This window comes from Accipiter gentilis, chromosome 20 (genome assembly GCF_929443795.1).
Source record: "Accipiter gentilis chromosome 20, bAccGen1.1, whole genome shotgun sequence".
In the NCBI taxonomy this organism is placed as follows: domain Eukaryota; kingdom Metazoa; phylum Chordata; class Aves; order Accipitriformes; family Accipitridae; genus Astur; species Astur gentilis.
The window spans coordinates 3,772,355-3,796,994 of record NC_064899.1 but is presented as its reverse complement, the minus strand read 5'-3'; the positions used below and the strand labels follow the sequence as shown (position 1 = coordinate 3,796,994).

General features: G+C 40.0%; 1 protein-coding gene across 4 annotated transcripts in view; it reads right to left on the bottom strand.

Moving 5' to 3' along the window:
• TRIO (trio Rho guanine nucleotide exchange factor) overlaps positions 1 to 24,640 on the bottom strand; it is a 255,442-nt gene that overhangs the window by 122,241 nt on the left and 108,561 nt on the right. For all 4 annotated transcript variants that reach the window (XM_049823888.1, XM_049823887.1, XM_049823885.1 and 1 more), the window contains exons 10-13: positions 18,575 to 18,697; positions 12,161 to 12,352; positions 2,355 to 2,524; positions 1,262 to 1,436 (exon numbers count right to left, since the gene is read on the bottom strand). In XM_049823888.1, the coding sequence (XP_049679845.1) occupies positions 1,262 to 1,436; positions 2,355 to 2,524; positions 12,161 to 12,352; positions 18,575 to 18,697 (660 nt within the window). The remainder of the gene's footprint in view (positions 1 to 1,261; positions 1,437 to 2,354; positions 2,525 to 12,160; positions 12,353 to 18,574; positions 18,698 to 24,640) is intronic.

Genomic DNA, 24,640 nt, shown 5'->3' with positions numbered 1-24,640 from the left:
AATTATTACAATCACAATTCTGCCAAAACCTTTCCCTTGCATATGCAAGACAGCCACTCTCATATGATCAAAGTAGCAAACTCCCTGCAGACTAGTGTGCATTGCAAAATAGAGAACCTTCTTAGTCTTTACACCAGAGTTGTTATTACTGTAGTGTGCACACTCTCACTTCCTCTATGGGCACAGATCAAGGAACTGTGTCTGCCTATTTCTGCACTGCATCTAACAATGTGCTTAGCTAAACCAGACTTCAGCAATGCTAGCTAATCCCGATTTTCAGAAAAAACCCAAACCTGAGAAGATATCACTTCTGCTGACTGCCTCTTTACCCTTACACCACTCATACCTAACCAACAGTTGCAGCTTTTACTACATACAAGCGAAGGGTTAAAATTATCACTGTAACTCCTAGTTTCCAGAGTCTTGACATATACTCAAACAGGATCATTTACCAACGGATAACCCTGAACCTTCTGAGGCACCAACTTAGTTTCAGTTGCTGTGCCCAGCACTAGTGGTTTTACAAAAGTCATATGAACTCAGCTGAAGCTTTATAATGCAATTCTATTAACCTAAGCTCCATGCAGAGTTTCATGTCCCTGCATAAAACCAGAAACTTTCCAACTGATACGCTGTAATCCTCCTCCAAAATTTGGACAGTCTCAAAACTTCTTGAAGTTTTGCAGGGGTGTGGCACTACAACTGCTTTTGCATTGTTTTCAGAGGTGGAAAAGAATCTTATGTTAAAAAAAAAAAAAAGACAACACAGACAGCCCATACAACATCCCCAAAGATTAAAACAGAATTCCAAACACCACTTGTAGTTGCCAACTGAAAAAAGACTGGTGATTTGGAAAAGAAAGAGAAGAGGGGTGTTACTACGAAGCAACAGTTCAGAGGGTTTGTACTAAACCACCTTGCAAGACTTATTCATATTAACTGTAAGCATACTAGTTATATCAAGGTAGCTTGATATTGAAACCAAACTTACCAGATGAAGCAACTGGTACATTATAATTTTACAAGACATTTGCTTAAAGATGCACTGGGAGCCAACCAGAGCTTTAGTTAGTATCGAAAAGCCCAGCTCTGCATTCTCCTGACACTTTCACGTACAAAACGAACGCCTTAGTTCAGGTAAGAACTAAGGCTGTCAGTCATTTGAGCCACATGCCAATGCAACGACACAACAATCTCAGCATAAATGTTCCTACACAAGGGGAGAAGTAAGTGCAGTGCAACTGCAAAAGCAGACACTCACATCTATTGCATCTCTTTCAAATATGCGGAGCTGCAGAAACAGCTCAAGCTTGATCTTGCGTTCTTGAAAAAGCTCCTCCATCTGAGACTGGGCCTCATCCAGCTGCTGCAGGACTGTTTCGATGTGGTTGATCGAACTGTTGTGGGGGGTCTTGTTACTAGAAATGGCAGAATCCCTATTCAAAGCAAAGAGGAAGAGGGGGGAAAAAAAAAAGAAAAAATAGCATTACTGAAAAAAACCAACATGGATGCTATATATGACGACAAAATGTAAGACTGTTTCAGATAAGGTCAACACAAGCCATATTACATGAAAGCTAAGTCTGTACATCTTTGTTAATAAAAGTCCAAATTATGTTTTAGTACTTGAAAAGGCATTAGGAAATTAGATTACTTTCAGTTTTTCACTAATTCAACATTTAAGGACATTCTGTTTACAGGAAGAATAAAATTTGAAACCCATGAAAAACCCTTTTATTGTGAAAAGGAAGTGGCAAATGATAACTATTTACTTTACTGAACCTTCCTAGCAATGAAAAAAATCAAAATTAGATAATATAAAACCAAACCAAACCTTTAATCTTTTACTGAAGTATAAAACCTGCAAATTCAGATATGATAATATCTGTTCCTGCAGCAAAGGGACATGTACCAGTGCGGCTGGGGCCCAAATTTATTTAGATTATTACTTAATGAAATGGACTGCAAACTGATGGTCTTTACTACAGTAAAGTTACTTACCAGTCTGCAAAACAATTTCAAGTGTCTCTTTATAAAAAGGCTGCTGCACAGAATTCAAAACGCTGTGGAGCCCTGCACGTCAGACTACAAAGACACAGGACTGCTCCTACCAAAAAGGTAGCTTATGTAAACAGATTCTCCTTCTTGTGGAGGTAGTGTTTATAAGCTGAGCTTCCTGTAAACAGAGGGTCAGAAACCATCCGTACAGCCTGAAACTCCATTGTAGTCCTAATATTTACAAGATTTATTTATAGGTCATATCTTGTAGTCACCACCTCTACCCTCGAAACAGAAAGAGCCTCACAGAACATCCGATGTACACCAGACAAGATTTAAATAAAAATTTGTTTTACCTTAGTTGCTGTATAAGATCCTCGCCTTCTTTTATGACATTGACCGTAACCTGCAGAGTGGTCTGTTGTTGTTGACCAAAACGTTTAATCAGGTCTTGGACAGCCTCCACAGACTCAGCGTAGACATCATCAAGCAGTTCTTTCTGTAGCTCCTCAAGCCATGTCCACAGCTAAAGGAGAGGGGGAGAAAAAAAACAAACCCAAATGTAAGCCCCAGGATCAGGCAAGTCACTATTCCAAATGAATCTCCCCGGACAAGAGAAAACAGACTGAGGTGGGGGAGAGAAACAGGGTTTGCTTCTCTTCATAGAAAAATCCCACCCTCAATTTAATGAAAACGAGCCTTTGTTTCAAATAAGGTTTTTGCTTCTTGGAAATACCAGGAAAGCTTTATCCGTGTTGCTAAGTCACCCTTTCTTTCCCATTTTCCTTCTACAGTACGGAGCGTATCCGATTGAGCAGCACGGAGTTCATAGCGAGAATCCCATCTGCAGCTCTGCGCGAGAGTCCCTGGGAGGGAAATGCTATGGTAACACTCCCTGAGAGAGGGGAGGAAGGAAGGAAGGAAGGGAGATGTATTGTAGCCACCATCAAATTCACACTGCCAGGCTGACACATGCACACAGACAACATAACACTTTGCAGCGGCCTTCAAAAAAAAAGGAAAAAGAAAAGGGCATTTCAGAAAACAAACACAGAGACAAATCAGATGCGAGACATTATTTTTCTATCATCATCTCTACAGCGATGGTGTTTCCTCTCTCGATTTCAATGTCACACTATTACAGCAAAAATCTTCATAAGTAACTCCAGCAGTTAATTCAACATTTCTCCCCCCCCCCCACCCACCCTTAACACGTGCACGTATCTCTGTTCAGAACCACCCACGCACCGCAGCTTACGCAGAAATCCCTACGTATATGCCAGCTAGGTATCGCTACTGGTCACTTGAACCCGACTGCGTTCTCTTCCACAATTTTATGAGGCAAGGTGTTGCATCCTAAGCTCTGTGTGAAAATTATTCAGCAGCAAACCGTTAGCCATCTATTGTGCAACTGATAAAAATCACTGCTTGAAGAGAGGGAGCACGGCTGTCTCCCGCAACACCCCCGCGAGCGGCACTAACAGCACCGGGAAACGGCTGCGCTCGCAGGGAGCAGCCAGCCCGGTCCCTGCTCTCTGTTTTACCAGCACATCCCAAACGCCGGGACTCCAAGAACAAGGGTTAGAGTTTGTTTATTATCCTGAAAGAATAGCTCTGATCTGATTGAAAGGATTAAGGTCTTTCGACTACGTTTTAATCTCTGCCTTTATACATTTTAGAGATACAAACAGGCTTTATTAACTTTGAACCTAATTAAAAGGTTAACATAGATAACATACAGACAGTAAGCAATCAAAACCAACTCAACTTCAAAAGGCAGAAAAACAAATGTTTTCTTTATTTCTTTCCGTAACATGTCCTACAGAAATACCCATTTCATGCTGCTGTTTGTATAATGTCCTGATCATAAACGTTTCCTAACTACCAATAGTGCTATGTTAAAATAGAAAATTCAGTGAAGGATTCTAGCTCTTGATGAATTGGTTCCTTTGAAGCTTTTATTTTAAAACCAAATGCTAGTTTTTGTATCTTAGAGCCTTACATGCCTCCTGAGGTAGGTTTCGAATGAGCCAAGATATAGGCTAAATTTTCACGATTGGGAAGAATTAATGACATTTAACCACACTCTTTTCTACAAATCTACTACCACCACCACCCTCCCACACCCCCCCCGCCAAACGGAACTGTCTATTCATACACTGTTATTCTGACTTACTCATATGCTTCAAAGACAATGCCTGTCACAGATTTGAATGCAACTCCATAGCTGTAAACACCACAAGCTCAAGCCACAGCAGTCTTTCTTGTTAAAAGGAGCACAAATCAATAGAATTTACCAAGTGGTTCAAAAGCACTCATCAACATTCATTCCAGCATAACCCAACGCAGCATCCAAATTTTTTTTTTTTTTTTCCCAAATGCATACTTAGGAATGCAAATCTCACTTTGAGACAAATGCAACTTAAGAGCAAGAAGCCTGACAATACAACCTGAAAACTTTACTAAAATTTCCATGCCCAGAGAACATGTTTTTATTCTTCTCTCAGCTTATGAAGTTTACGTCTGAACCATAACAGGGCACCATATCAGAGACCTTCCAAGTGAACTGGTGTGCACACACAACCAGGGCAGCTTGCGACAGTGCAAATATATTTGAGAGTAACACTTTGTTGTTGCCTGCAGATCTAACGTGTCCGGTGCTGGCTGGAAGACCTCTACACTCCACGCTTACTGCACAGTCTACAAAAGGCCCAGTTTTCAGAGATGTTTATCACAGACAAACTGGGATTAAAACCATTTTGAGTCTCTTGGACTCCCTTACAAGCACCTGTACTGCAGCTCAAGACGCTTCCATTTCTTCCAACAGGTCTTTAGCAGCTGGGTTGTGTCAGACCTGTACAAGGGACATCTCACCTCTGCGTGTCTTATTCTTCACGTACACTTCAGCCACTTCTATAACTGCGTGGAGAGGACCTGGCAGGAGCAACAAAACTTAGAAGCGATGGGCTGATGATGTACTGTGCATGCGAATACTTCCCCTAAAGCTCACCCGGGGTGCTGGAGACCCAAGCCAACAGAGAACCAGCCGACCTTTTCCTCCGCGTAGCCGATTCCAAGAGCAGAACGACACGGGCACTACACAACAAAGTGTTACGCCGACCGGCTTAACGCCTGGTCATCACGGCATGACTGTGAGCATGGTACCTTGCCCCCAAGGTACCAAAGGGCTCAAAAATACATTGCGTTTGCCTAGTTCATTAGCTGAACTGCCCACTGCTCAGGAAGGAAAAACATTTTACAAATGTGCAGAAAGAGAAGGAGAGTAATTAGTATGCATTACTTGCCTAGCTGTGATTCATATGCTGTTGAAAGTGGAACAATTTAAGCCATTTCTGAAGTGACTAAACAGCTCTGTGACACTTCCACAGCAAAAGTAACTCTAATACATTACCAAATAAGCTTTTTGCACTTCTCCACCAAGTAAGTTTCTGACAAACGGCTTCCCCTCAAAAGAGTCTTGATGTTTATATGCAAAAGTTAGAATAAAGCCACCACAGATGAACAAAACTGTCAGGTTATCATTAAAGCTGGGTCCAAATTCATGCAATTTACTGAGAGGACCTTAATTCACAATGGGTGGCAATAGCCACAAGCTGGCTTGTATATAGCTTTAAAACCAGAATGAGCACTGGATATACTGGAAATAACGTAAATTACCTTGGGTTTGGATACAAAACTAAGGATGAAGACAGTACAATGTTGCACAGCAAAGCCAAAAGAAAGCGAACAGTTTACAGCGGGGCATGAACAGAGAATGAAGCTTACCCGTACACATTCAGGAGTGCAGAACTACAGAATTTATAGTGCAGTGATTTTCTGAGTTAACGCATTATTCCATAAAAAAGAGCTTGGCAACAAAACTCCAGTGGGGGAAAAAAACAAACAAACAAACTCATCATTAAAAAACTATTAACTTTCTCTCGGTGTGAACTTTTGAACAACTTCCAGGCATGGTTTTTTTTTCCTATTCTCCATAAAAGAAGCAGCATGAAGATCCCTAAACAAACCACTGAGTCCTGTGACCTCAGTAAGAACTTTATCCAGCAGCAAGGAAGCTCTAACATACAGTAAAAAAACCCAACATATAAATAACTCAATCCAGTCACAGACGGAGGCTCTTCTACTCTTTTCATCTGCTCTTCACATCTTATCAGAATTAAAATTGGAGAGGGAAACCAAATTCTGAATCCCTGACAGGCAAATGTTTCACCCAGCAGATTTTTTTCTTGATCTAAATATAGCACAGACTAAGAAACATCTGCTCGAATGAGCCTGCATCCTGTGCTACCTCTTTCCTAAGTTCTTGGGAGCATGCCATTAGTCACTGAGATCGTATTATTTTAATTGTCTGCAACATCCTGGAAGTTTCAGTGTTTCCACCATGGGCCTCTGTCCATTTAAGTCCCATCCCTGCAATCTCCTGAAAGACCGCAGCTAAAGAAGACCTTACTGTATTTTGCTGAATATAAATCAAAGAACAACTATTTTTGAGTAAATACCTTCCCAAGTGGCCAGAGTTATTTTATTAGGGTAAAATATCCATCACACTTTCACAATTTATTTTATTTTTCATTTTCATAATAATGGCTTTTGGATACGCAGTCAGCCTTTTCAGCAGGTTAAGACAAAGAAAGTCACACAGTTTCTGCTTGTAAAATCTGCCAATTCCTCTTTCTGCCCCTGCCCCCCAGCACAGTGTTGCACTATGTGTATTGCCACAGACACAGTTGTTGAAGGAGCTATTATTTGTGCAGGGCCGAATGTTGCAATAGTATTCCCTAACAAGTATATCTGGGCATAGAAAGGGGCTGATGTGTGTGTGTCTGCCTGTACGCTTTGGCTTTCGGGACATGCAGTGGACCAAAACTGCATGCTTTTAAAAACAAAAACTGTTAGATGTTAAACCCCCCCGCGTTTGTCTTCCAGGGTCTTTCAGTGACATTTAAAATACTAAATGCATGCATAGTTTTTGAAAATTACATGTAATTTTCTTAAAAAGCTTCAAATATCCCTACCTATTCTACAGTTATAATGGAATCAATTCCCTATTCAGAACAGATTCATCCTTGAAGAAAAACCAAGTTTCTCACATCTTCCTAAAATTACATCAACTACTACTACCCTGTCAGCATTCATCCCTATTTCTTATCTGAACAAGAAAAAAGACTACAGCATAGCTTACACAGTTTAAAGGCCTATTTCTGCCTCACTTGTCTCAAGCACTTAGGGCTATTTCAATAATGCTTGGACTTAAATTTGATCCCTTTTTTCAAGCAAAGTAGCCACCAGTATTGGAAAAACTCAAGAGAGAAAATCTGTGCTGGGTGACTGGATTCCAGTCCAACCGAACCAGTAAACCACAACACACTTTAGTGTGCTGCCACTGAACGTGTTTCTCTTATTTCAGATTTAAAAACTGTCCTCCTCAACTGTCAGGTTCAAGATGACCAGCATATCAAAGTACTGACCCGAGACTGTACTTCATATATTTTGCCAGACCCATCACGCTGAGCATTGCTGTGCTATGACGACACGATAAAAATATTAGAGATGCACAAAAGCCCAAGGGACAGAGCCTTCACGCTTAGATGGGGGCATCAAAAATCTGCTCTGCTGCCTGGAAAGAGCACACAGAGGAGAGAGCATCCAAATTTAACCTGTAGACCACCAGCACAGAAGACTCAAATACTCGGGAGTGACAGACAAGCAAAAGAGCAGGTCTGTCACCTCAGGGTCCACCCTGGGATGAAACGAGGGAAAGGCTGTGCGGATGGACACCCTTCCATACTGGATAATGCAAAGGAGGGCAGTGAGACAAAGTGGGACCATTATCAAGCTTTTTTGAAGCAAATACACATGCCTCCTAGCTAGATGTGAATGAACCAGCAGCGTTATGACCAGAGCAAGGCCTCCTCAGCCTTCCCACGCACTGGCATCCTCAAAATGATGCCACCTTCCTTCAGCAGCTTGCAGAGACTACTGTTTCGTTACTTTTGTTCAGGAACAGCGAGGTTTTGTATCTGAAATCTTAGCCAATTCCACTTCCCTTTTCCTTCTTTCAACCTCAGTCTATTCTGGTGCAAAGTTTAGTTTGAGTAAGACAAAATAAAGAAGAGAGACGTCTTCTAGTAACACCGTTAAGCATATTGTGTATACATAAAAAACGCTCTGAGCTATTTTATAATCAACTTGTCAGAATACACACAAAAGGTTATATGCAAAAAGCCAACCGGCTCTTAAGAGATCATTCTCTTCCACATACAGTCAGCCTGATCTCTATTCCCACACTTGACTCCAGTTAGGAAAATATCTGTTGCTCTACTTTGGCACTACTACAAACACCTGGCTTGGCCAGGATTTCAGTCTTCCCACTCATAGATGCTGAGGGAACCATTTTGGAGAGAGTGTGTGTGCATGTGTGTGTGTACGTATGTGTATGGAAGAATCTGAATTCACACCAAAATCCTGTTCATCTCTACTTGGTGACAAGATTTCACAGCAAAGACTGTCATGACTCTTGCTCCCATGTTTTGCACACAACCTTTTATGACAACCATTTACTTAGGAAATGTATTTTTTTTTTCTGTGCAATTATTTTCTTATGAAATGTCGAAAGGCACCGAAGCCATGAGGGATTCACTGTCTGCAATGGCCAAGTTTCAGATGTTCAGTTGCATTTTATCCATCCTTACGCTGGGAACCTGCCAGGATACAGTACTTTCAATGCAAAGACTCTGCTAGGGATATTTATGGTCTCAAACACTTTGAGAGCTCGCCAGAACACAACAACTTCAGTACATCACTTACCGAAAAATTTGGCTTATAGATTGAAATTTCTCACTGTTTGAATGGGAGCTAAAAATCAATACTCACAATCTTAAAAACTTAAAACTAGTAATAACATAACGGCATGGAATCACAATTTATATACAGCAAACAACTGATTTTCTTGGATCACCATTAAGCAAAATGAGGAATGGCGATACTGTTACATAACACCGTATTTCTGGCTTCCCTGAATACATCCTTCTTTTCCCCCAGTGAGAAATGTGGTCTGTGGAGGTTAGTCCATGAGGAGCCTGAGAACTTACATGTTGTTTTCTGATGTCTGTAAGCCACAGGGAGCTCTACCAGCTGGCTACAGACCTTCTGGAAATGTCAAAGACAGCCAGCATTTCCAACGTGCACCGTTAACAGGCTCCTGCACACATACTACACAGCTGCTTTGTGCACAGGTATAGCAAAAGTCTGTTACTTCCAGGACGTGTCAAGCGGATCTATTGCTTTTGTGGCAAGCATGCCGCTTCTGAAAGCAGAAACTGTGCTGATTTACTAAGCGTGAACGGAGCAACGGTACTGGGCAGACACTGCAGGGCTCATGCTTCCCAGGGAAGCTACAAAATTTGCAGGCAAATTCTGTGTCAAGTATAAAGGTTATGTAAAGCTACAAGAGGGTAGTAGTATTGGGATGCTCTCCTCCAGATGAAGAATATTCATTCAACATGAAGTATTAATGGGGAAAAGAATAAAACACAACAAGACATTCTATTTAAAAAAAAATAATCAAGGGATCAGTTGGATATCAGAGCCAGGTTTCAAAGCCTCAAAACAGCCAACAACTCAGATTACCAGCTTTTCTCAGCTCTGTGGCTCCCTCCAAACTGTCACACACAGAGTTTTTATTCTTCATGACTATTTTTTAGACCGGGAAAACACAAAAAAGATACAAGAAACAAAATTCACCCTGAATACTCAAAGGGCAAAATGCATTGGTGGCGTTTTGAGTTTGGTTTTTTTCCGTTTGGGGTTTGGTTGGTTTTTGTTGTTTTTTTTTAACAACTGAAGCATCTCTTTCTGACTCAACAACTACGATATTATCCTACTAAACTCCCCTCTTCACTAGCTAAGCGTGCACATTAATTTCTTCACTCCATCATACAGCAGAAAGGTTATGTGCTTGCAGGTATACACTAATTTATTCAGCAGCTTCCCACATCCTGCAGGAGAAATGCAATTCTCCTGCCAACAAAGCACGGATGACTTTCAGGTTTAGGGCATTTGTATCTTCCATCTGCTTTGTGATGCCTTCTCAGCACTCCACACGCATGTTTGATAACAAACAACAGGCTCTTGAAAACAGATCAGAATACTGAAAGCACAAGGCAGCTTTGAGCTTGCTATTTCTTTGCACCTTAACCAATATGAACCACCTGCCTCACTCACTTATCTGTATTTTTAAGTAGAATGCAAATAAATAAAAAGATAGTCTTGCTTACATAAATAAGTACTCATTTGAATTTTCCTTGCTTTATGAGGTATAAAGGTCAGCCACATGACAAAAAAAAAAAAAAAAAAAAGAACATGTGTACATCAGCCACAGTACCTTTTCCCCAAAGTCCAGGCTGCAAAAAGGCTGCCATAGCAACAGCTGTATGCACTTACAGGGTCACAACAATATCCATTTTCCCAAAGAAATAAATCAAGACACAGAATATCTTTTTTTTTTTTCAATACAACATTATTATCTAGGGGAGCAGTGGCAACATTCCAGCACATCTGGATCAGCCTCCCAGAATTACTCAACAGTGACTCACAGATCAGTCTGCCTTTCGATTTTTTGGATTTTTTAATGCCCTTTCCTTGCAAATCCTTTTACAGTCTCCGTCTTTCATCACTACAACCAACTGTATCCATTTAAATACCATTCCAGCTGCTCTTCTTGATGCTAAGAAAAACAGGTAAAGAAATCTATAAAAACAATGGACATGTTTCAGCAGCTGACTGCTCCTGTGCTTCACAACAGGTAATGGAACAGCACTATGTGCTTGAGAAAACTGAAACAAAAAGGTTGCCCCCTAAGAATAGCTTACAACACAGCATTTGTTTTGTTTAAATAAGCAGAGTCCTGGGAAAATATCGGCAAGGAAGCATCTAACAGAAAACTGATGGGGGAGCTATGTACTCATGTCTAGAGCTAAAAAGTAATTCAATCTTGACCTCCTTCAAAGACCGACTGCCTTGTGCGCTTGTTTCAAGTGCAAAGCAGATGTTTCACATACAAAAAACTCCCACCCTTCTCCTCTACAAGGTTTTGCTGAAGAAGCTACTTTGACTACTATACTTCCCCACTGAACAGACCGTTTCTTGATGTAGGGTGAGGGGAAGGAAGACACTCTGACATGCTGTGATCCAAAAGCCGTTTTCTATTTTCACCTAGTTTGAGTAGCAAGAAATTAACACGAGCTCTAAACAGAACACAAGTAATCTACAGTTGCTGAAATTTGCCACTACCTTTAACCAAAACCCCTTACTGAAGTCCTCATTCTTACTCTAGCCTATTTCACCCACTCCCATGAGCTTATAAAATTCATATGATCTGTGTCCTGAATGGGAGCTGAAAACTTATCTGGCTAAATATTAAGTGTGTCTGGCTAAATTTTCTTTTTCCTGGTATATCAACCTCTGAAGGAGACTAAAAATTGCAAACGTGAAGCAAACCATTGTCATTATCAGATAAGCTCTTTAGGTTCTGAAGAACTGTCAATATACAAGATCAAAATGCAATGTGTAAAACAGAAAAAGAAAACTAATCTCTCTGAGCAGCAGGCTTGCCTTAAGTAGCCTTGTGCTTCTGCCTCGCGTTTCAGTCTCCTGACCTGTGTCAGTCTAACCATGTGTCTGACAACTCCGTTAATGCACTGGAGAGCTGACTGGGTTAAAAAATAAACCCAAAACCAGAACACCACCCCCCCAACATCCCAAACAAACCCAAACCAAGCCCCCCCCAAAAAAACCCACCAAAATTGCACAGTATTTCCCCTACAATGCTGTCTTTTAGCTGTACCGGTTCCCTGATCTGACCCTCCCCCCTTCCCCCTGATTGAAGGAGCATGTGTACTTGCACAACAAAGGCGGTAGAAGCTGCTTGTAAAAGTAAAAAAATAAAACAAAATAAATAAAATCCATAAACAAAACAACCACCCTACCCCAGCCCCCAATCCGCAGCGAATTACAAACCCAAACTCATCATACAATAGGGGTTTCCTGACTTCCTATGGCACGGTTCTAACAGTGAAAGTAACATTGGACAGTATCAGTTTTAAGGCTTAAAGTTATGACCACGACTTAGCAGCAGTTTTACCTCTTTAACATGAGTGTGAAAGGACACAGACATGTCCAGCAGGATCTTGCGTTGCTCCACACGCCTAACAAAATCCTGTATCCGGTCTTCGAGCTGATGGGCAGCCTGATAAATTTCCTCCGGGTCACACTCCCCAGTCTGAGCGAGCTGTTCAGCTGCTTCTAGGAGCTTATCTGCGTTGGTATATGTGTTCTGTAGAGAAATAAGTTAGTTTCACAGGATTAAATGAAAGACAATTCAGTCAGTGTATTTTAAAGCTGCTCCACTAATGAAAATGAAAGGACAAAAAGGCCCTCAAAATGTATTTTTCTTTCTGCTTTCTTAAAACATAGTAGAATATAATCCTACTAAAGATTTTGTTATATTTCCAGATACTTTTTCATTTTACTGTGAAAAGGTTCATTGCTTAGCTCCTTATTTATGTCTATTCAAATGTCTCCTCAATCCAGAATTTGGGAGCCTATTTATTCTTCCTTGGAATTAGTATTTTATATTCACAACTAAAATAAAAATCAGCCTAAGTGACTGATTAATTGCAAACTGTCCTATTTCAATACTGGAAAAATCACTACAGTAATGGCCAGAAGCCTTTTCAAATGTGTATTATTAGAGGTGAGAAAGTCCTAGCTGCTGGTAGAAATGCTTAACATCAAATCCACACATCCAGTGGGAAGGCAGAAAGTGACCAGGCACAGAAGGAGAAAACTTCTCTCCATCCTTATGGAAGTGAGGTTACCCAAAATTCACGTGTCAAGTGGATCATCATTTTTGAAACAGCAGCAACAGAGAAAGATTTAGAAGGCAGCTACGGCTGAGTGTCAGAGTGGAATATTGTCCCAATACATGACAGGATTAACAAATGCAGATCAGCAGTCCTACAAGAGACTTGGGTCAAAGCAGAAAACAGAACGGGAGAAGTCTGCTACCTGATGTGCTGAGAGTGCTACGGTCCACAGAAGAGAGATGTTCAACAACTCTTAAAGCTTAGAACTTGCAGCCTGCATCTATATCTTCCTCGTTAATTCAAAACAGGACTGATTCCAAACATTTGCTATAATTTGGGTGCTCTATTTGAGCCTAACCTTGGGGTTTCCAGGCCTTAGAATGCTTCTCAAAATGGACTCATCAAGAAAGCACAGAAGGACATTAACCTCTGGAGAAAACAGATCGAAGCCAAGTCTACACTAAAGAAGCTTTGCTTGTCACAACATCAGGTCTCCAGGTAAGTTTGTACCGCAGACTATAAAAAAAAAAACATTCTTGACAATATAAACTACACCCTTCTCTTTTCCCTTCTGCCCTTCCATCTTCTCCCAACCTTAATTACATCAGGTAAAAACACTGCTTGCCAAGACAAATTAAGCCTATGCAAATGTGCTTTCTTTGCCATAAATACAGTATCACACCTCTAATTAACATTATAATATCCCCAAAAGTTAAATCCAAGTCCGGCCCTAAAACTCAACTGAAGGACAGGAAATAAGAGCTCTCCTCCAGGGTCTCAAGCAAATTACCAGGCAAGCCCAGGACAGATTACATGACTCAGTGCAGTTTTCATATATTTGGGGGGAATTCCCCCTTCATTCATTATGATCCATTTATGTAAGGAGTAAAATCCATGCTGCTCCTTGATTTTGACTATGTGCATCTTAGCCGTTCCTTAACGCTCATCCATTTAACTGCGCGGAGAGGCAGAGAACTCCTCCCCAGCTTCCCTGGAAAAGCCTGCAGAGACTAACGCAATAAGCCCACCCTTTTCAGCGGGGAGAACACCACTCCAGGCTCCAGATCACCGGCCCAGAACACGCTCTGATCTGTGCTTTTGGTGTTTTGACTTCCACGGTTGCAGCTCACACGTGTTCAAGGGGCAAGGCTGCGGAGCCTTGAGGCACTCCTCGAACAACGAGGACTTCATCAACCCAGAGAGCCACACCCAGCTGCAGATGGTTGAAACAGACGTTTCCCATTTTAATGAAAACTTTATCTCACATGTGAAGCATTGTTTACGAATTCCAGGAGTATCTTCCGCGTAACACAGGCCCAGGCACATCAGACTTCTCTTTCTGTAAACTGGATGGTGAAATGCCTGTACTTAGAAACGATCGCAACCTAGATGCTGCTTCAAAAGGGGTTGCAATTCTCAAAACCTTAACAGCAGACACATGCCTTATCGCTAAAATTTCTCTTCCAAGTAGAGCTGAAATATAATGTAAATATTTATCTTGGTAGATAATAACAGCTCTTTGGAATAGAAATCACAGCAAATAGACATGCTGTACTAACCACCACCTTTCCCAACTCTCTGCTTACTTCTAAACAATGCTTGGAGGAAAAAAAGTAGTAACGAGAAGATTTTGAAAACGTTGGTCCCAAGGGGCAGCCATCAGTTAGAAAACAGAAAGTCAGGCAGAAAGAGCAGTTCTCCCTTGAAGCTGCTTATGCCAGTTTCCTAAAGTGACAAAGGAGCCTTCACAGTGACAAACTCAACACAGAGTTTTGAAACAGATTATCTCCACTACCACACCCTCCCCAAAGCCCAGGAGAAAAGAATCAGCCTGGTAAGAGCTTAAAGAAGTCCTCTAGTCCGTCCCTCTGTGCCCCAAGGCACGATCAACTATACTTGAGTCTTCAGTAGGCATTCTTCTCCAAAATGCTGAAAGACTCTCCGTAACGGAGAGTTTAGCACCATCCCCAACAACACATCCCATCGCTTTCCTAGTCTTCCTGTTGAGAAACCTTCTCTACATAGTCTTCAGAAAGAACACCGCATTTTTAGAAAGCATATGAAGCGACACATCATAGAAAAGCCAAAGGTTAAATTTAAGAGACTAGTCCAGAAATGAGTACTACTGACAAGAAATACAGCAACAGAAGTGAGCATAGGTATGGACTGAACTTGATACAAACAGGAGCTTATTGCACTATGGAGGGGGGGAGACACACACGGATGGAGGGAGATTAACAGAGGTATCCCAATCATTAAAGGTAGAGAAAATTAAGATAGATTACTCATCAAATACAGTGGATGCTATCACGTATAAGCATCAGACAACACACTTAAAATGAAAAAGCAAAAGTATTTTTCATCTAAGGAGCAATTAAATTGCATAAGTCATTGCCACAGGATCTGGCATACATTCCAAAAGCTTAAATGGGTTCAAAAAGTAGCTAGCCTAATTAAGGGAGGAAAAGTCCATCTGTGACTATTAAACACTGGTTCTGATGCATCCTTCAGTTCCAGATATCAAATAGGCCCAGACAACTGGGCGGGTAAAAGTAACTTTTTAAGCATACAGTCCCCTTCCTTTATGCATCTGGTGATGGCCACAAGATACTGTAAGACATGGACCTTTAGTTTGATGTATTAGAGCCATTCAGGGGTAAAGTTAAGAACCAGTTCAAATACATAACCTTTTTTTATAACCTTAAAGGAGATAGGAACTGGTGGTGGTAGGGAAATGATAGGTGTATTCCAATGAGGCTTGGAAGAAACTTTCTTGTGTGTCTCTTGCACCAAGACGACTTGATTTCTTTACTCAGATGCAGTCTGCACATGGAGAAAAGAACTTACCTGTGGGAAAAGGTCCCACTAATTAATTCTTGCCATACACATTTCATGTTTTTTGAGCATAGACTAGTATCAAAAAGCAGACATCGATCATAGCTGAAACAGGAGAAGCTGCCTTAGAATTCCATACAAAAATGCATGGAGAAGTACAACCCTATTGATCTGCATCCAGTGCTTCTAAGCTGGAAATCCGTACCCAGAAGTGAATCAGTTATGTCAAAATTTGGAGTCTTGACTCTTTGACTAAATGGTCTCATGGATACAAAGATAATCACGGGGAGAGGGGAAAAAAAGAAAAGAGGAAAAAAAAAAAAAGGGGTAGGTAGAAAGTGAGCTGAACAGGCTTCATGTGAAAAGAACACCACAATTCTACAATAGTGCGTACAAGTCAAAGTCTGTATGTGTAGCACAAATGTCAATACAACAAAATTTAGGGAGGATTATTAGTCAGCTAAGTTTTAACTATGTAGTGCTTCTGTAGTGGTAACAAAAAGTGCCAAATAAAGAGAAACAAGCCTTCATTTCACATGAATTTTAAAGTGAATAATTTGCAAGCCCACAGCCCATTGACTCTGGAACATCTTTTGTATTCGACACGCAGCTTATTTTAACATCTCTTTGAATGCCGTTGAGGAACTGGCACCTCATTCACATTAAAAAAGGAATGAGGGAGTAAACAGAAGGGAAGAAAAAAGAAATAATTTTCACTCCCCTCAAAATCAGGAGTTAGCCTTCGATGAGGAACATTTCAACATTACTGTTGGCTGCCTGCATTTGATGAAGCATTGCCATGCCACTGACAGTTCACTTGACGCTGCTTCCTCTCGACTTCTGACTAGAGCTGACTGAAAACCCCTGATTATGTCTAGGGTCCTATTAAAAAAAAAAAAAAAAAAAAGGCAACAAAACACAACAAAACAACAACAACAACAAAAACCCCAAACCAAAACACAACAAAGACCTGGACCAACCAGAAATGTAGGTAGAGAATAAATTGGCCGAAAGTTATTCATGCTTTAACAAGGACTGCAGATTGCTCTCTTATACTGGAACATAATCTTCCTTATAACACCAACAACAGGAATGCCTTTTGGGGCCTGCTTAAATTCAGTTTTAGAGCAAGTAAGAGGAACAACTCAGAGGGTGTGCCTCTCTTGGCAGTCACTACACATTCAAGAGTTAGAGATGAAAAAATACTTATTAGATCATTTTGTCCATCCTTCTGTCAGTTGAAGATAGTCCCCTGTAGTATATTTAAGTTCTTTGACCAGTCTAAGTTTTCAGAATCTCCAAAAATAGAAACTCCGCCCATCCCCTAAAGAGATCATTTTAAACTCTAGTAACATTCAGTTTTGGGAAGTTTTTGCTAAGGATTTACTTTACAACTTTCTACTTTAAAATATAATGCAAATTAACAAGATGCTTTTTTAACATCCCACTAACAGTTCTACACACTTCATCCCCTTTGGTTACTCAGACATTTTTTTCTTCTTTGCTCAAATAACACAGTATTAAGTATGAGATCATTCAGGTTTTGCTAAGTGTCTTGCAGAAAGATTCCTGCTTGTCTGACCCAGAAAAATAAGTATTTCCACATGGAAAATATTACAGATTTAACTAAAAATGAAGTATTATGTTTGCATACGGAAAATCCAGCATGTTTATATACAAAACTAACAATGCTTATTATTTTGGAAAATTTTATAGGAAATCAATATTGAGGAAGCTTTCTGATGCTATTTCAAGTCCTCAGTCATTGGAGTGCTCTAAGACTGTATTTACAATAAAATTTTATTAAGAGCTTAATCATCCATTAAACAGGCAATCTGTAAACACACTTCTGATGCATCCGCCATAGTAGGTGTCACTGCTGAGCTCCTGCATGTCACTTCAGATTTTTCTAATAATGCATCTTCTGTTTCGACTGAAGGACCACTGTATCAACCCTACATTAATGAGATTTTTCTTGATAAAGCTTAGAGATGTTTACTCATACCAATCATTAACATGATTGCACAGAGAACGCATGTTACTAGCGGGGAGGATTCTAGGTTTCAGCTTCTCATGGTTGTTATTCACCTCACGCCCCCTTTTCCAGGCTGCCACCCAAACCAACTTCCTCTTGTTATGCTCCCTGTATTCCTTAGTATCTTAGGGTCTTTCAGCTTGACCTTTTTCACAGAAAAGTGTGTTCTGAAGTTCTATCATCAGTTCCACTTACGGCTAAAGCCAGGGTCTTCCTATAGAAAAAGTGTTGGTATCAGTGATTCAACAGGAAGACATAAACAAACTCAACTGTACTTAAAGAAAAAACACAAAGCCAGGTTGGCCAGTTTGCTGGCTCACCTGGTTTCTTAGGAGTCCTCCCCTTCCCCCCCATCAGACTGTTGTGGGAATTTGGGAGCTCCCCAAGCTTCAAGTCAGGAAGCAGGGCTTTCAATTCATCTCCATCCTCTCTTAAGGGCTGCACAAAAGTTTGAATACTAGAATCCCATGGAATTAAGTTACTTTAAATGGAAAACTTTCATTCTTCTGCGACTCAACATTTGAAAGCATGCTTTTGAAAACAGTAATAATAATAAATAATAATAGCAGCAGCATCTCTGTTGGGCTTCAAGGCTCCCACTCTCTGTAGGACACTGAAAGTTTGTCTTTTTCTTATTGAAGCTGGAGCACAAAAGAGAAATTAAATAAAAGCTTGCAAGAGAAACAAAATAGTCCGTTCTGGAACTGAATTTTCTGTAGTAGAGCTCCCTCTGCCCAGCCCTTCAGTGCCTGAGCAGGAATTTTTCATATATTTCCATGACAAGTGTACAGTCCTTCATGAGATTGTTGATTGTTTTTACCTGTGCAACCTCTTCAAAGTCTTCATGGCGTTTCTGCAAAGCTCTAGCCCGATGCAGCGATTTTCCCACTCCAGTGTGTTTGCTAAGAAAAGCTTCTCCATGGTTTTCAATCCAATCCAACACCTGTGGTACAGAAGAGAGACACACAAAAACTCAGAGTGGATGTCCTGACTGTTGCAACAAAAAGACAACCATTCAAGAAACAAAGAAGCTGTAAAGGGACTGCTTATGAGGAACTGTACTGTGGGATTAAAACACAGTATTGCCATTGAAGGACATTAATTACATCTCATTAACTTTTCTCAAAGCTATAACTAGCTCAAACTAGCTAAACTGTATGATTTAAGATTATATGTTTATTTTGAAGCCTACCAAGGACAGCCGCATTTCTACACATTCATCAATTTGACAGTAATCTGATCCAAGTGGCTAGACCCCTTGTGAGGGTGTCTCTGTAATCCGTTTATGCCTTCAGCTGACATTTTTTTGTAATGTAACACTAATGGAGTTTGCACATTCCCAACAATGCTGGTGAATAACACAGTAAGTTTTATTTTAGATGAGAAGTCACTTGTCCTACTGCATATTATTAAATCAAGAAGAAAGATTCAGTAGTAGAATTTTTAACTAACACAATAAAATTGAGTTGAAATCATTATGAGATGAATGACAATGTCTGCATTCAGAGTGTATGAAGGATTTTGCCCCAGTTCTGAAGAAGCATCTCCTCAAAACATCACAGACTTAATTGTGTATTGTAAATTTTATAGCCGAAGAAGTGAGGAACGAAAGACATTTTAAGGACATTAAAGCTTCCACTACAATGACTGGGCTGACAGCTTCATAAATAGTAAAAACTGTACATGTAATTACTTCCTGCCAGTTAACACAAAGGATTACTGCACACATACCAAGTTTCTGATGAGTGAACGAACAAAAACATCTGGTCTCTTTCCAAACTAATACATCTTAGCCATATCTTCATTCATTAATTAGCTAGCATGCATACGGTATTTAATTCTTTGGAAGATACTCACAGGTTGAAGAATGCTGTTCAGAATTAAAGACAACTGCATATAAGCAATTTTCTTAAGTCAGCTAACCATTTTTATACAGTATTTATGTAGTGGTATGGAATACTTTACCTAACATTCATCTCCAGTGTTCTTTTTTCTCTAAAACCTGAGTATTTTGGTTCATTTTGAATATACCTGCCAGAAACCTGTACCTTATTTCTCCCTATCTACTAGTGCCCTTTACGCCAGTTCCTGAAGTTGGGTGAGGGTTTTTTTCCCCTTTTCCTGTACTGAAAGCATTTGACACTTACTGTAACTAAAGAAACTTTTTGGTTGTTTTGTTGGTTGGTTTGGGGGTTTTTTTGGCTTCCAAACAGACTTGAGATCCATTCCTGCAACATCACTCATGGCTACATTCAATACACATGTAATCCCATACACTATTCCCACACAAAACATTCATGCGTTCTTTAGTAGAAAAGTGAAACCATCTGGTGTGATTTTCTCATTTATCTTGACCGTTAGAATCTTTTTTGGTTTGCAAACTCTCTCCTACTGGACACCTTCAAAACAAAAAACAATCCGATAACGCCACGTAATATGGCCATCTCAAATCGCCAACACTTCACTAAAGCTCCATACTTCAACTTAAGCAATGTTTGTTTTTCCCAATAAGTGTTGCCAAAAGAATACTACTGTGTTTGAGGTCAACATTAAGTTTTCATTTTCTTCCTTCAAGGGAAAGTATTGATCAGAGAAAGAAGAGTGAGGAGCCAAACATGGCCTCAGTTATCTGTAAAGTTTATATTACCGATGCTTTTGACTAGTTTCAGGAGACTACTCTGCTTTTCTCATTACAAGAAGAGCTACAAGGAGACGTGTTTGGATGAGAGAATTAGACTGGACTCTGGAGACTACTAACAGTTATAGGCTAACAAATGAAATCAACAGCAAAATCTGTCCCAGAAAGCATGGGATGAAAAGCAGAAAACATCCCAGGGAGAATGATTTTTGCTCCAAATAATGTTCAGTAACTTCTCAAGACATGAAATTGTCATAGAAATCCAGTACACAGACATGACATGAACCAGTCAACTAGAGAAACACTGCTGCCTCTAAGTGAAATCAGTATGAATACAAGTCTTATTAGTGCTCGGACTTCTTACCTTGATTCTTAACAAAACTGAGGAAGCGCTCTTTACCTGGGAATTTCACAGCATGTAAAGACAAAGTCCAAGTTACGGTATGTCCTTGCCCATCAGTGAGAGCTTTCGCATACCACTTTGACCAAAGGACAATACCGTTACCTGGCACTGATATTAGCCATTTAACAATCTTAACTGATGCATTCTCTTCATCTTCCTGGGAGAGGTATGAGTTACAGAAACCATCATATGAACCCACTGAAGACTTTTCTACTAATACTGAAAGGACATGGAATTCTCTCTGGTAGTTCAGTAATACATAGGAGTTTAAGAGTCTCAATACTTTTCAGTGAAAGGGTGAATAATATTAGCTTCCACTGCAGCAAGTTGCTTTAATGATGCAATTAAGCCCTAACTGCAGTGTCAGCAGAATCATCCTGATGCCCAATATAGGATCTAGAAAAATGTTTCTTTTTCTTGCACCAATACTGAATATACGATAGGAGAAACTACTATGGAAAGATAGCTCCATTTTGACAAATTCATTGCTTATGACTGTAAAAATACGTGTTTTGTTTATGCTGCTTGCAGAAATAAACAACCTGATCTTTTGCAGATTCAATGTGCTCATTTTCACCAGTCTTTCCCACATGATTATCCAATCCTTACCCCTCACCTCTTCACCTACTTTGCGCACACTCACTTTTCTGATCTCCACCACTCACTTGGTGCTGATGTAACATTCAGAAGGGGAAGATGGAAATCTCTGCGTTTCTAATCTTCAGATGGTTAAAATGTAGAAACGCTACAAAAGAACTCCCCAAAAGAACCTTCTTACACTGGAACTGCCTCCAAAAGCCACAAGGATCACCCAGTGAAATCAGTATTATGTTGATGCTGAGCAAGTAGCAAGCATTCTTGGCCCGCCCTTCATTAGTCAAGGCTGAAACAAGTGACTGTTACAAGAAAAACTCGGACGTAGTCTTTGAGGCAAGCAGACCAACGAAGGAGAAGCAGCACATTTATCCAGAACCAACAGAGAAGACACGCAAAGTCAGTAAGGCCTAATAAATGTATGTTTTGAAAAAAACTACTACAAGGATGTTTTACTAATCTCTGGCTTGCAAGCCTTCATTAGTGTTTTTCAGGCCCAAAACTTTCACCGTGTGTCAGCAGTATCACTCTACCAGAAACATTATCTTTACATTCAGTTTTGACCTTTGATGGCCTAGCAGCACAAAACCCATGTTGCTACTGCAAGTCTGCTTTATTGCTTTGTATCGGAATCATCAGTGCCAGCTCCTTTCCTGAGGTGAAAGGCTGGCGTACATTATCCACTCGGTAAGCTCGTTAATTCTTAAGCACAAAATTATACTTTTATTAGCATGTTTAACATTAGAAGGGCTATTTTCAACAAGTGAGTGCAACAGCCAATGTTTTGACGTTTGTTTTTTGGTTTTTTTTTTTTTTTTAATTAAAATAAACACCCTCTTTTTTGGTGTTAATATACAAACTAACCAGGAACTAGATCTCCTGGCATGCTTCTGCTATCTAAGGTCAAACTCTGAATTCTGTTCAGTTTAAGACCATCGTAGGTTTTGACGTTTCAAATTTCAGATTTCTGTAATTCACATGTTATCTACTATTTTTAGTATTTCATGTGCCACTTTACTTGCTACTTGCGCCAAGAAATTAGCAGATAATTCTTGGTGTACACAGCTAGCACCATAGCGGTTTTGTTGATTTGGAAAGCTCCACTAGAAACACTTCACCAACACTGAACATATAAGACAGAAGAAAAAAACTCGACCAGTTTTCTAAGGTAGAAGTAACACAAAACGAAGTACCAGCTCAAAACAGCCAGTTCCTTCCTCCAACTCAGCTCTGTCACTCCCTTAACACTTCCATGAAATTATTTATTTCATTATTCCAGCAGAAAACCATGCTGGCAGAAGGAAGAGAAAGAAGTCACAGACTCATGCTGAAGGACAGTTATATATTCACTTACAATGCACTTGGTTGCTTGCCACCATGTACAATTTAACTATAAACAGTGGAAGAGAGCCGCACTTGGTTAATTTTGACATGGAAAAAACTCCCACATTTAACTTTACTGACAATTAAAAAAGGGTTTCATGCTAGTTTCTAAATCATGCTGGATAATCTTAATTGATTTTTTTTAAGGTTTGAACAAAGACTAAGAAGCCCAAGAGAATATGCAAATGAAAACTAAAGTATTTTCAGAAAGTTACTTTGGAGCTTTACATAAACCATTCCACAATTGTCTTGGATATAAATTTAACCAATATCTCAAAACCAAGTAATTTAATGCACTGAATGGTGTCAATGATTATTCAACTGAAGACCTAACATTTCTCAGATAAATTAGATGATCTGATAAGGTTGTTTAGTTTTTCTTTTGTAAGAAAAAAAGAATCTTTACTATTCAAGATCCCTTTTTTCCCCTGATGGATTTTCAAAGCTGAGGGAGCTACAATCTGCCAAAGCAAGGCTATTCCAGGGAAATACCATTACGTGCTTGCAGTTATCTTTAAAGCATCTGCTCCTGGCTATTAGATTAATTTGTCTGGTATAGATGTTGAATTATCATTGTCTTACAGCATGATCTGCGCTAAAATGTAAGTATGAAAAGCTGTATTACGAAAGGGAACATTAACCACATTTCACATTGTGATTCATAAGGCAGTGCCCAAAATACACCATTATCTGAAAGTTAATTTAAAGTAACGTAACAAAGTGCTATACTTCCACATGCAACATTTCAGAAGCCTCCAACATGGATGTTAACAGCCATTACAGGGATTAACCAACGGACGATCCAGTCTCTGGCAGTGATAACTACTGGATATTAATAGAAGGGCTTAGGAACACGGCAAGCAGGGGCTGCATCTCTGTACATAAGGTCTAGTTTGAAATCTAAAGTGATTGATAAAGATGTGCATTAGCACCAAAGGCCGCAGCTTCAAACTGTCAAGAGTGTATCTTGGTATCTTAATGCAAGATCTATCTTGCAAAGCATATAGAGAAACCAGAGGCACAAACAGGAAGAAGGAAATTTCTCCAACCAGTAGGTAAGTCACGTACTGAGTAATGAGCCTAGATTGATTAACCCTCTTGAGCCAACTGGTTCATACTGAAAACTTCTGGTATACTCACAATCCACATGCATGATTTGGGTAACACATTTTTGATACTGGAAGGTATAAAACCAAGTAAACCTGCCTACTTTGTTTTTTCAAACCTGTGACTCTTTATGTCCATGTTAAATGCACCAGTTCCAAGGGCTGACAGGTCTCATACAGAGAAGGAAAATCCAGTTTCTTGCTGAAGAACCTGGTGGTGACTCTATAATGACTCGAGTCTAATGAAGGGTTATTTGCCAACTTCAAAGAACAAAGCAGTCTCCGAGCTAACTCCTCCACTCTAAGAGCTATGACTTAGGAAGGAGCAGAAAATGAGAATTTCCTACAAACATTTTATGACTCCCAAGATACTAAAGGCAAAGAGTAGGAACAGCACAGTGAGACTCTGTAGCATTTAATGAACACCTTCCCCCAGGAAATAAACTGCCTGCAGCCTGGCCTACAGGCCTGCAACTTGAATTATATATCTGGCAAATAACCTCAGGAGATCACTCAGCCTAGGTTGCCGAAGTAGGTCCTACTTGAATTGAATTCAAACTAGAGGAGAAGGTTCCAGGGATCCAATCCCCACTTGTTGGCACTAGGCTACCACTGGGAGGACTTACATTTTTCCTTACGAGAAGCAAACCACTGTATTAATTTCAGTTTCTGAAGATTCCTTATGAAGCCTTTTAAGTTTGAGAGGTGATTCATTTGTGGACTGTGCCTCATCAGTTTTGACAAGAGCCCTTCACTCACACA